Source organism: Ctenocephalides felis, unplaced genomic scaffold (assembly GCF_003426905.1).
Source record: "Ctenocephalides felis isolate EL2017-DRISC unplaced genomic scaffold, ASM342690v1 CF-g0.4_SCAFFOLD_01604, whole genome shotgun sequence".
NCBI lineage: Eukaryota > Metazoa > Arthropoda > Insecta > Siphonaptera > Pulicidae > Ctenocephalides > Ctenocephalides felis.
Window position 1 is genome coordinate 51,066,166 of NW_020537758.1, and position 13,739 is coordinate 51,079,904.

At 30.7% G+C, this 13,739-nt stretch overlaps 1 protein-coding gene across 1 annotated transcript; it reads right to left on the reverse strand.

The window, feature by feature from the left end:
- Positions 1-9,447: 9,447 nt before the first annotated feature.
- Positions 9,448-11,991, reverse strand: LOC113373925 (fibrillin-2-like). The gene is made up of 3 exons (XM_026614192.1): positions 11,982-11,991; positions 9,611-11,860; positions 9,448-9,536 (listed from the first exon to the last, which is right to left on the reverse strand). Exons 1-3 carry the CDS (start codon positions 11,989-11,991, stop codon positions 9,448-9,450), a joined length of 2,349 nt encoding a protein of 782 aa, XP_026469977.1.
- Between the last annotated feature and the right edge of the window lie 1,748 nt (positions 11,992-13,739).

A 13,739-nucleotide genomic window follows, 5' to 3' on the forward strand; every position in this document is an offset into this window, starting at 1 on the left:
AAGTTTTCTATTTTCAATCGTACATTGCATTATATTAGCGTTCATTTATTATTAAAAAAATGATACAAACCTGAGTGCAGAAAATAAGTTCGTTAATTTTTTTCAGAATGTTGTTTATTTGATGTGTTGATCTACAGCTAGCTATTCTATACTAGAATTTGACATCAAGCCAAAACAGGGTAATAGTATTGACCTCAATGTTCTGAAAAAAAAAAGTCAAAAAATTACCTCTCGTTGTTCGGATATCACGAGTCAAGTCTTGTTGAAATTATGACTGTTCCGATTATTGTAGTCAACTTTAATTAATTTTGTTCATTCAAACTGGGGAACAATAACCGTGAATTACTTTTCCAGGACCAAAGTAAAAAAATGACACAATAGTGCCAAATTCGAACTTTTTGTTGACCTATGAATTTGAAATTTTTAAAATCGGTCAACTTTGAGAGTGTATGTGCGTTTCATCAAAAGTTGGAGATCAGGAATATAAAATGGTAACATACTTGATAATTTTATTATTGAAAAATTTCGAGTAACCTAAAAAATTTAAGAATCTAGAAAAGTAACCTAGAAAAACCTAGAAAGTTTTTGAAAATCATTCGTACGCCGGTTCATTGAGCCTAATCGCGTGTACGAGTTTGGCCGATGAATAAAACGCAAGCGCAGATGAACCTCTAAGAGTTGAGGCGCATCGAAGCGCATAAATTTTTACATTGGATATTTTTTCCCTCAAACACAATAAAGACGTCTTTGTGAAACTAAATACTCTTTCATGGTGACTTACTATACTACTTACACATAAATAAATTGTATATAAATATATATCTGGATGCATCCAGAACGTTTACTGAATATGGTATTATATAAATCTTGTATAACTTGGTAAAGCCCAGAGAAATGCGAGAAAAATATTTCTATATTCATATTTTAGATTTATTCATATTATTTTAACAGTTTTCAAGCAATGACTAAAGTCGACTATAATATATTTATTCGTAGAGCTGAATAAAAAACAAAAATAGTAAATGAAGTATAATATATTACATATAACATAGAAAATCTAGTCTTCAAACTCTTAATATTTATATGTGCATATATACACCTGTAGGGGTTCCATGACGTAATGGTTAAGCGCACTGATCTATCCCCGCTTTGGATAACTTTATATCATGCAGTGGTGATATCAATTTTCACTTAAAAGTATGGATCAAGAATATGTTTCAAATTAAAAATAGCAAGGACAATACCAATTAAAAATGAATAGGGTTAGGTTGAGTTTTGTTATTAGTATATTCTGGGTAGCTAATAGTAAGTTCGAATAAAAAAAACATTATTTTTAATTCACAAATTTTTAATGCATTTTAAAAACTGAGTTTTCCTGATAAAATATTATCTCAGAACTTGTTTGATAATAAAAAGTTTTGCAAAGTAAAAATTTGAGCAAATAACGTGCGTTTGCTTAGTATGTCATTTTTTTTCATATTTCGTTCAATAACAATTTTTAACTCTAGGGTTTTTTTAAATTTGAGATGAGCCAATTATGTGTTAATGCTCATTTTTCCGGGACTTCAAACGAGATGTATTAATGATCCAGTTTCCAAGTGTCAAAAAAAAATCAATTGAAATATATGTACCTATAGTCGATTCAGCAAACGTTGTATGGTTTGAACAAAATGCGATTCTGCATAACAACTTAATAAAAATGCCATAATTACTTAATTTTTTTAATAACTTATAAATGTATCATTAGCGATTAAAATATTGGAGCAACTAATTTTCATTATGCTTTGATTCTTACATCTAAATGCTTGTTTATAAATGTATGTATTTATGAATGTAATTGCTGAAATCCTTTTTTATGATTCTGATGAAACTCTGTTCATTAAAAATCTAATAATCTATAAAATAAAGTAAATAGCCTAATATACGAATAGTTGTTTAACCTCTTCCTTGCATTAACGAGTCTTGGCACTTCATGAAAAGTTTGGACTAATGATAAACATGACAAGCCACGCTTGTGAATAGTTGGTCGACAATGGTAGACATTACAAGCCACGTTTTCGAATTTATTATAGGACTAAATATAAATATGACAAATAATGAATTTAAAATGTATACCGGTCAGAAGTATCGTCTAAAAGTATGTATATCTGAGGTACTGACATTCGAGCATCAGCTTAACACTTGGGCGCAAGGTTTGTCGAGTTGAATGGCACAGGAAGAGGTGAACCCCTAAATTATAGAAAGGTTTTGAAGTTCTGAATAAATAAGCTTTGTAAAACTTTACAATTTTAAATATTTTTACTCACCAATCTCTATGATTGAATCGATTATTTTCATATATGAAAAAGTTTTGAAACTTGCCTTATGGCAACAAGCCACTTAAGCTTATATATATACAGTGGCGGCGCTAGACCATTTGTGGGCGTCGGCGAAATTCGTTTGCGAGGCCCCCCTTTTTTACCAGTTGCAAGTTGCATGGCAAGGTGCATGCCAAGGTGCATGGCATCGTGCCTAAAGGCAAATTGCTGAAACTTTTCGTGCCGTAATTTAAATTTTTGAAAAGCTTTAAAAAAATTTGTAAAGTGAAAGAAATTGACTTTTTTTAATTCGAAATATTTTGTTGAAAATTTTGAACTTTTTTTCAAAGCAATCACGTTGCGTTAGCGGCTTAGAGACGAAATATCGAAGCGCGTAAACGCCGCGTTGCAGTCTAACTTAACTCACTATTAATTAAAATCTTTATAAAATATCTGATAATTTGATGTGCATATGCCAAATGGGTTTTGTTGTGCTTTTTTACTAGATTTCCAAAACCGCTAGACCTGCCTTCCTAAAAATGTAATCAATTTGGCACTTTTTGCCCCGTATCTTCAAAACGGGTTATCCTGCCTTTGCCAAAAACTAATCGGCACGTCTTCTTAACTTCAATACATGTCAAATGTTTTCTGAATTTTTCAAATTGGTTGATCCATGTGCGCGAAATCGTCGACGAAAATTTGCCAAAATGTACAGAAATCTTTAAAGATATATAAACATGTTTGTTTTCGATTTTTTTGCGATTACTATAACTGTATATGAGATTTAATTTTTATCAGATAAATAGACCAATTGAAATAAACAAAAATTATACAGGTTAAAATAAACAAACTCTTGGGCAAAAATGGTTTGTTTTCCAGCTATTAGAAAAGCACTAAAATTAAATAATTATCCCGAAGAAGTTTCTTTTTTGTCATTTGATTAGCAAATTGGGTACACATGGTCTAAAAGCTCGTCCCATTATTCTAACATTTATTGACTTTTTATAATTAATCATTTATCGTAGTTCCATAAAATTTATGTTAGATGAGACTATAATTTTTATCTCTAAGTTTTTTTTGAAAAAAGATTGTTACAATAAATTGCGAAGAAACTGTGCGGTCGATCTGGACGAAAAACAGCACGATGCCAACTGAAAACTTTCGATCAGTTTTTGAATTTTCAAAATTGGTTCTGAAATGTCAAAATGATATTTTTTTAAGAGTCTATAATTTTTTGTCGACGACATCAGAGCGGATCACCCGATTTAAAGGATTTAAAAAACATTCGATTCGTGTTGATAAATCGTCAAAGGCAGGCTCAGCGGTTTCGGAGATACAAAAAAGTTTAAAAGGTTATCAATTTTATTTGAAAGAACTGATCATCCCAATAGAATGATTAAAAAAATATATTGGTTGTGTTGACGGTGTGAAACAATGTTTCAAATTAACAGTTTTTGTTATTATTTCATTGTTATTTCTCATTGATCAATTTATATTGATCATTGATTACTTTTATTCCTCAAATATTTAATTACTGTTTCGATACGTTAAGATTCCCACTCGTATGTATTCCCAAAAAGAACGATGATTTACAATTTACATCGTGCTCACATAAGAAATACTCAAATATAAACAACCAGAGAATTAGCTCCTGCGAAGTTGTTTAGATTTAATAATCTATAGTGTTGACAGACGATATTAGATAATGTCCATAAAAGATAAGAGTAAAATGATAGTGCCTGTAAGCCACTAATCACCTTCTTTATACTTTCTTTCTTTATACTTGTTTCTTTATACATTTCTTTCTTTATACTTGTTTATCTATGCCACTAATCACCTTCTTTACTCGCACATCCGTATGAAAATTAACTAAGTTTTAAATAAGTAAAATTTTTCCGGGGCCTCCTGCGAGGCCCCCCCAGGCGCGAGGCCGTCGGCGGTCGCCGACACCGCCGACGCCTACCGCCGCTACTGTATATATATATATATATATATATATATATATATATATATATATAATTCCATACCACATTTTACCGATTTTCCCTGAAAGCTCGACGGCTCCAAAGCTCGATCGCTCGATCGCTCCACCGTATGCAATGACGTCGTTCCCTCTCCTTGCATATCGCTGTATGCGCTATATTGCTATGCCATCAGGCGCTATATGGAGCCGTTTCCAAATGATATGACGTCACGGGAGGTCGTTGACTGTGGAAGGAAAAGCGGCACAAGTCGGTCACGGAAAACTGGGGCAACAGCACAATGACGTTTGCCATTAATAGCACGAACGAAAACCGACGGCTCGATAAACGCAAACGGGAGACGTACCCGATAGGTGTTTTTAAAATCCGAGGCAAGTTACGATTGGTTACTGGTAGTTGGTATAACTTGCTTACGGTCTTTAGTTTTGGAAGATATCAGCAGAAATGCACAACACTTTTATATTCTACAAAATGTCTAGAAGTTCGAGAAATATTGCTTGAGAAGTCTGGAGAAGATAAAATGAACTTACAAAGTAACAAAGAAATGGAAATGAACAGTACCAGAACGTATATGGTTTTGAAATTAAAGAAAAAATATATTGAACCTATATTTGAAAAAGACGTAAATGGTTAACAGGAGGAGGACGACAAAGATTGTCGAAATGGATGACTTGTGTGAGAAGAGAAAATATATGGCATAAAAATATATAATAGAAAGCTTAGGCTCAAGGCAAGGAACATGTTAGTAATTTTTTTCTTTTTTATATATCTGCACCTATTTCTTCATGAAACATAAGCAAATTCTTTAGTAGCACTCGGAATACCTAAATCGGATGCCAATTCATTGATTGGGCATGCAGGTATGATGGTGTCCTGTTTTGCTGTTATGTTTCCGAGAGTAGTCGCTTTCGCTTCGGTCGTTCATTCATGACAGCCTTTAGAAGGTGTTTAATGCATGGATTTTTGGGTGGTCTACGATTCTCTTTTTATAATTGTTGCTATATATCTGGAATTCCACATATACTGTCAATTCATATTTTGGGGCATTTACTATTTCTTTCAAAGTTTACTTTGGAATCTTTGGATAATTGTGATATTTGATATATTAGATGTATCCCATAATTGGATTGCGCGAAAACAGAAGATTGGGAGGTAAAATAAATGATACAAAATAAATAAAAACTCATACTATGAACCTACTTTTGGAAAGAGTAGTAATACAAGAAATATAATTTCATGTATTACCACAATACAAGAAATATAATTTCATGCGTTTTAATAAAATCTCCTGGTTGATATTTTATTGCACAAATGTTGTTAACTGCATAAACATTAAATGTTATAAATTTCTTGGAACAAAGCTCAGGAATTGTTTTTTTTAGATTTAGCCACATACATAATATACAATACATAGCTAGCATATATATTATATTAATCACTTACATCTTAATTTTACTATCATTAACAAACCTAATTATGTAAGGGTAACAATTCAAATTTTGCAATAATGTTGTCAGATTGAAGGGTTTGATCGGTATTTTTATAGAGCGCAGTTTCTCTAACAATTTAGCCCTGCTTGCCTCAAATAATACTACATTCTAGTATGATGTGTTCAGATTCCCAGGAATTGTTGAAACACAAATTATTTAATGTATTATGAAAGACTAAATCTAAAATAAGTATTATCTTTTAATTTCCCATGGGTTAGGTAATTATAATCGTTCAAGAATCAAAAATTGATTTTTTTGCATATCTTCGCGTTTTGAAGGTTTCTGAACATTTTGGTATACCTTAAAAAAAATGGATGTATGTGTATGTATGGATACAATTACGATAATACAATTTGAATGATTCAAAATATTTCTCCTTGTTACGGCGGTATGGTCGTTTTTTGGAATTTTCTTTTATTTCAAAATTAGATTAAAAATTTTTTTTGAATATCAAAAATAATTTGGATTTTAAATTTAATTTTAGCCAAAGATCTGAAGTTCACATATACTAAAACTAAATAATTTTAACTTCGTAATTTAGTTTACATAATTCTCATAAATATTAGACAATGTCCTTCATTTTAAATCCGATGGATTAAGTTTTATTTATTTACTTTTTATGTAATTATATTAACGTCATCGTATGATTTATAACCAATAAGGCATACGAGCATTTATTTTACAATTTAATACATAATATAAAACTAATTACTGTAAATAACATAAATTAAAAAACGTAACAATAACTATAATAATGATCAAGACATATATGATGAATTGTAAATTTTAAGTAGTTTTGCATTTTCAATGATGACTTATTGAAATATATTTATTTGCACTTAAGAAATTAATTTTGCACATTTTTGTTTCAAAAGACATGATTAAAAAATGCAGAATTACTACTTTATATTTTCATATAAATTTATTATACAAGATTAAATATATGTAAAAAGCAACTTACTCCTTGTTCTATGTTTTAAATATTATGATAGGGCCTCTCTTTGTGTACAAATAGTGGTTTCGCCCTGCTAATACTTTTATCAAATTCCAAGGTATAAGAATCTGAATAATTGTAAAATTCATGCAATTCCTTCATATAAATTTTAAATATTTCGACATGACTCCTAATTTGTCTAATAAGATTGGTCCTAATATATCTGCAAGTGCTGGTGCTTGCCGAAGATGTGCACAATCTTGCGCAACTCTCTCAATAGACTCATGTAGAAAAATAAATATATTAATAATACAATTACATACAATTAATATATTAATTAAAAAAGAAAACATGGTACTAAATTCAATTTTGTAATAAAATCATTGCAAATTATGGACTAATATGGACATTTTTACAAATAAAGGTATTTTTAATGTAATTAGGATTTTATGAATGGCTTCATTAGTCACATATTTATGGGCATTTAGTATTATCTTTGCTTCTCTATATACAAATAATATATTAGACAAAAAAATTAACTAATTTATTTATTTTCAGGATATGGATGTTATGATCCAGAACAAGTGAACAAGGGACACTAAAGTAGTGATATTGAATAAATATAATTGGACTTTTGAGTCGTTTTGTGGATTAAAAAGTGTTTTATTTGTGTTAAGTATTCTGCCAAATTTTGCAACTATGTTTGGCCAGGAAGACTACGAATTTTATTGAGGTTCTAATTTTGCTAGATGTTTGGCCAGGAAGACCACGAATTTTATTGAGGTTCTAATTTTGCTAGATGTTTGGAAATACAGATCAGAAGGACAGATTTAGATGGAAATTTGCATTGAAAAAGATCTCTTAGTTGACGTTAGTAATTAGTGTTGAAGAGTGTTTTTAAAAAGACAAATATTTGCTTGTGATGAAACAATTTGCCTGGTTTGACTCGTAGTGATTGTTTTTCTCGATTTTTAAGCTATTTTTAAATTCGAATTTTTTGTCATTTTTTAGTGTTTGTCTAGTGTTTTATAAAGGCCTTTATAGTTCATATTCTAGTGCAGTGATAGTGTATTGTTCCTGGTTCCTGGTTCCTGGTTCCGGGTTCCGGGTTCCTGGTCAGCTCTCTTCTGGAAATCACGAGGTAATGATTTTTAGCACGTATCTATATTTCATAATATATTGAATAAAAAATGTTTCAATTTGTTTGTTTTAGACAACAAATTGGTAATCGGGATGTTCCAGAAGAATCGGTGATTTTAAACAAAGGTCAGTGCATTTTCATTCCTAGGCATTATTTCTAAGGGTGCAGTCACACGTCTCGTTGCGCGTTCACAAAAAACAGTAAACTAGGTTATAGTTAAGAATTTGTCAAATAGTTATATAATTAACTAATAATATAATTAATATTTTTTTTAGTGCAGGGTCAATTGTGACCGTACCCTTTACTAATCCACAAATTTCTTTCAGCCTAATAAAATACTTTTTAAAATTGAAGTGAGTGTAGTAGCTAATAAAACTCGCGTAAATTAATTAATCATTAAAAAAAGAGTGCTAATTAAATAAATTTTGCATAATTTCGCGTAAAACAAAGTGTGCGTGAGTGGACAATTTGACTCTCTGCAATTTTGCGAAGAAATGCCGACATCCATGCAGCCTGAGGTAAGATCAAGTATATATACAAGATTTTATTGATTTTAAAAATGAGTACAAATATTGTTTACATTCCTGTGGGTTCCATATCAATGTTTATCCGTAGACAACGACACGTCGCTTTCGCGCTTCTATATTTCGTCTCTACGCAGCCAACACAGCGCGATTGCTTTGAAATAAGTTCAAAATTTACAAAAAAAATAAAAAATTCATAAAAAATGAAATCATTCAAAATATAAAAATATAATTTTTCCAAAAGTTTTAAGGCTTTTTAAAAAACCTAATTTTTAGTATGGGAAGTTTCAGTTTGGCTTAAGGCATAACAACTAGTGCAAATGCACAACTAGTTCAAATTAGTTGTCATATATACTGCTAGTATTAAAATAAATAAGTCATCGAATTTATTCCGAGTTTTTGTAATTATTATGTTTTCACTGTAATTTGCTCTTTCTTGAAAGATTACAGTAAAGAGTTCCTTATTTTCTTAGTTAGTAGAAGTACTTAAAATATTAGCTTTGGTTTATTTTGCAGTTAACAATTCATTTTGTTCAACTAGATATTATTAGATTAAATTACAAATATTATTGGTAAAATCTTTTTTGTGCATTTTAGGCACAAATAGAAAGTTGAATACGATTTATTAAAATATTAATAATATTATTGGTAATCACTATTTACAACTTATACTATAATATCAAAATAGTTTGATGAAAAGTTATTCTGTTTGAAGTATAAAATTATAATTACAATTTAACTATTTACGTAGCTATAGGCATAATGATTGTAAAATGAAGGCTGCTCTTAAAAAAATTTAATGATTTATAATATATAAATCTAATTTATTTGCTTAAGCGTTAGCTCATATTTGTCATTAATAACGTTTTAAATTATTTGTGAATGACTTAAAAATGATTTTAAAATGAAGTTAAAAATAATAATACTCATTATATATTTAGTTTTTTGAATAAATATGAAAACTATTCTATAGATCAAGAGGAGATCAGCTTCTTTTATCTGAAATAAATTCGAATGTTTAAAAATATGTTAAAAAATTATTACATTTATGAATAATCAATTTCATACCTTACACGAAGTCAAATACTATTTAATGAGCTATTGTCATGTCCATCATTATCATATTCGAAGCATTCGTCATCAAACTGCGAGTTAATAATAATTGGATCTGCAAAATAGACAAATGAAGAAGCTTTTATAAGAAAATAACAAAATGATGAAGCTTCAAATATGCATTCTTACTTAGCGATTGTCGTGAGATACTGTTATCTATCCTGTAATGATTTGATCTAGATCTGAAAAATATTACAGCTCCAGTTATCAAAATCAGAATTGTTAACGCCAGCGCACATAACGCTATTATCCAAGGAAGATGTAGTGGTCCAGCCATCATAACGTATGGGTTTGTATCATTGTTACTGATTCCATGAGCATGTATTAGTTGACAGGAATTATTATCTGTTTTTAAGTATCCTTCATAACAGTCGCAAATTCCAGGACTGACACAAACTCCATTTATACATTCAGGACTGCATTCTGGAATACAAGTGATCTCTTTATATGAAAAAGTAAATCCTTCGTCACAAGTGCAACTTTCAGGTTCTGTACAAGTGCCATTGCCACAAGACTTGCTACAAACAGGTGTACATGATATTGTACTATCATTATCGAATATGTATCCCTCTAAACATGTGCATATTTCGGGTGAAGTGCAGTCAGCGTTAATACAACCTTGTGTGCACATAGGAGCACATATATTTGTGGAATTTTCTACAAATTCGTAACCACTAATACAAACACAAGTGTCAGGTGCTATGCAGAAACCATTAATGCAGTTTTCTGTACATTTTGGTTTACAGACACTGGTACTTCCTTCGGCAAACATGAAACCTGACAAGCAAGTGCAAAAATCAGGAGCTGTACAAGTTGCATTAATGCATTGGTTTTTACAAACTGGTTGACAAGTTTGAGAATCATCCAAAATACTAAAGCCCTTCTCGCAAGTGCATTGGTTAGGAGCAGTGCACTTCGAATTAACGCAAGGTGTTATACATTCAGGTTCGCAAATACTTGTGCTGTTATCGGAAAATTTATATCCTACATTACATTGACAAGAATCAGGTGCCACACATTTTCCATTCACACATTCGTTAAGACATATTGGAATGCATGTGGTTTTCGAAGCTGCTTCAAAAACATACCCCGTGTTACATGTACACTGATTAGGAGATGTGCATAATCCGTTAGTGCAAGGACTTTCGCAAATTGGTTCACAGATATTCCAACTTGTGTTTAAATGCATGTAGCCGTCTAAGCAATTGCAATAATTTGGTTCGGTACATTTGGAATTTATGCAACTCAGTGTACATACTGGATTACATGTAAAATTAGAGCCAACTGCTAAATCATAGTTCTCGAAGCATTTACATTGATTCGGAGATATGCAAAAACCGTTTTCACATAATGGTTCACATACAGGTTCACAGATGTGTTTACTATTTGCTCTAAAACTATATCCATCGTTGCAACTACATATGTCTGGAGCTGTACATTTACCATTTTCGCAGGGAAGTGAACAAATGGGTTGACATATAGATGTATTGTTTAACTCATAACCGGCAAAACATTCGCATGTATTTGGTCCAACGCACAATCCATTTTCACAAGGTGGATCACATTTGGGAACACAGTATGATATGTTATGCCCTTGTTGATATCCTTCATTACATGAACAAGTTTCAGGAGCTATGCAATTCCCTTCTACACCCTCACAGCCAGTACAGATAGGATCACATATGTATTGAGATGTCTTATTATACCCTTCATTGCAAGTACATATTTCTGGAGAGGAACACCACCCATTGGCACATTGTGAACTACATTTGGGAACACAAATATTAGAACTATTGTCATGTTTCACAAATCCATCATGGCATGTGCATGTTTCTGGTGCAGAACACACACCGTTTACACATTCGGAGGTACAAATAGGTGAACACACATTATTTTCAGAAGAGCGATTGTACCCTGGAAAGCACACACATTCATTTGGATTCACACAAACTCCATTTTGGCAAGAAGGAGAACATACAGGACGGCAAGCATTGGAGGAATTAGTTTCCAATGCGTATCCAGTGAAACATTTGCAAACATTTGGCTCTATGCAAATTCCATTTTCGCATGATGGTGAACAAATCGGATAGCATATATGGCTACTACTTTCTCCGATTCCGTACCCTTCGTTGCAAGTGCAAGAATCTGGAGCAGTACATTTTCCGTTTTGGCATTCGATAGTACAAATCGGTTCGCAAATTTCGGTGCTATTTCCAGATAATTGATATCCTGGATTACAAGTGCATTGATTAGGTGCAGTGCATTTACCGTTCGTGCAACTAGTTCGACATATTGGCTCGCATTTTGATAGATCTCCATTGGAGTGTTGATAACCTTCATTGCACGAACAAACTTCGGGATTCGTGCAAATGCCAGATTCTGGTGAGCACGATTCACAATGTGGGGTGCACGAAAAAGGTGTAGACTTCTCATAACCTTGTTTGCACGTGCACAAATTGGGTTCCGTACAGGTACTGTTCACACATTCCTTGTTACATACCGGAAAACATTCTCCTTCAATTTCTTTGTAGCCAACGCAACATTTTTCGATTTTTATTTGTTCGATGTAATTCTGAAAACAGATGTTATCAAATAAATATCTCTTACACTAACATTGGATAACAATTTAGAATAGTCTGAACTAACCTTAAACTTGAAAATATTTTCACAAAATTTAAATTATTTATATAAAATGGAAAAATATGCACGCATAAATAATAATTATTTTCATGCAATTTTTAATGTTTTTACGATTACCTCTATTCTAAATTTTGTCGCTTGTTTACTTCTGTATCTTGTACAAGTAAATATTCCTCGACATCGCACTTTATACGGCTCTCTATATACGTGTTGATATGGAACTCTTCTAGTTACATTTCTCCTAAAAAATTTATATAATAAAAAATTATAAATTATTCACAACGTCATATTAACTGTTACAATTTTTATTACTCGATCTTGTTATTGTACAGACTAATTTATATCTTAGCACAATGTATTATATAATAATTGAAGTGTTAGAATATTTTTTGTTCAAATTGTTTTATTTATTTCGTATTAATTAATTTCGTATTAATATTATTTTGAACTATATTATCCTCTTATTAACTGCCCTTTTTGCACTTTTTGCTCCGTATCTTCAAAACGGCTGGACCTGTCTTAGCCAAAAACTATTTTGCATGTCTCCCTATCAAGGAATCAAATGTTTTTTGAATAATTCAAATTGGTTGATCAGTGCTGCCAAAAACGCGGACGTAATTTTGTATCCACAAACACACACACATGTATACAACCATTTTTTCTAAGGTTCAGAAACCACTGAAACATTAAGATATGAAAAATTTTCATTTTTGATTTTTGGCCGATTATTATATCGTAAGTTATAGTAACTTAAAAATAATACTATACATCTATTAACTACCCTACGGGAAGTTAATAGATGTGTAGTATTATTTTTTTCATTTAGAAAATAGCACTATCTTATTCATATTATTTTATTGATTTAATAGTAATTACTATATATGACGTATATAAATTATGACTTATAGTTAGTTTTATTTTATAGAAATAATATTTAATAAGTTCTTTTTTACGATAAATATACTAAAATTCGTATTAACATAAACAACATTTATATTGGACTTTGAAGCATCTCAAAAGATTTTGAAAATACTGTTGATCGATTTCTGTATTATTTTTGTTAAGTGATTATTTTTGCTAAGCCTTGGCAGATTTTTTAATGCAACATTGTTTATAATATAATAATTGAATATTATTTTTATAAAATAACATTTAATCAAAACAGAAATGCACAATTAAAAACAGACATATCTTGTATTAATGCACAAAATAATGATACTAATGCAACAACTTTTGATACATCGTAAGTAAAAATTTGAAATTATTTTACTTTATTTCTCAAGATTTAATTAAATCTTTCTTTATATAACAAAAACATTTAGTATTTTTTAAAGAGTGTTATGAGTTTTATTTCAATTTATTCAATATTTTATGCTAATGTTTGATCAATTTGCTCAATCTTTACAAATTGTGTTTAGTGAACATCTTTTGTACATGATATTGGAATTTAAATATTCTCTTAACTCACTTACTTAAATATGGGATCTAGATTTTATTACTAACTTATTAACTTTCTATAGGGTAAATTATACCAATCAAAAAAAAATTGAAAATAAAAATGTTTACATATCTTTACATTTCAGAAGTTTCTAAATATTTTGGTATACCTTAGGAAAAA

Excerpts from the sequence above, each read along its gene's own strand:
- LOC113373925 (XM_026614192.1), bottom strand. Across the intron at positions 9,537-9,610 it reads TATCTCACGACAATCGCTAA|ATCCAATTATTATTAACTCG; the intron begins GTAAGAATGCAT and ends TCTATTTTGCAG.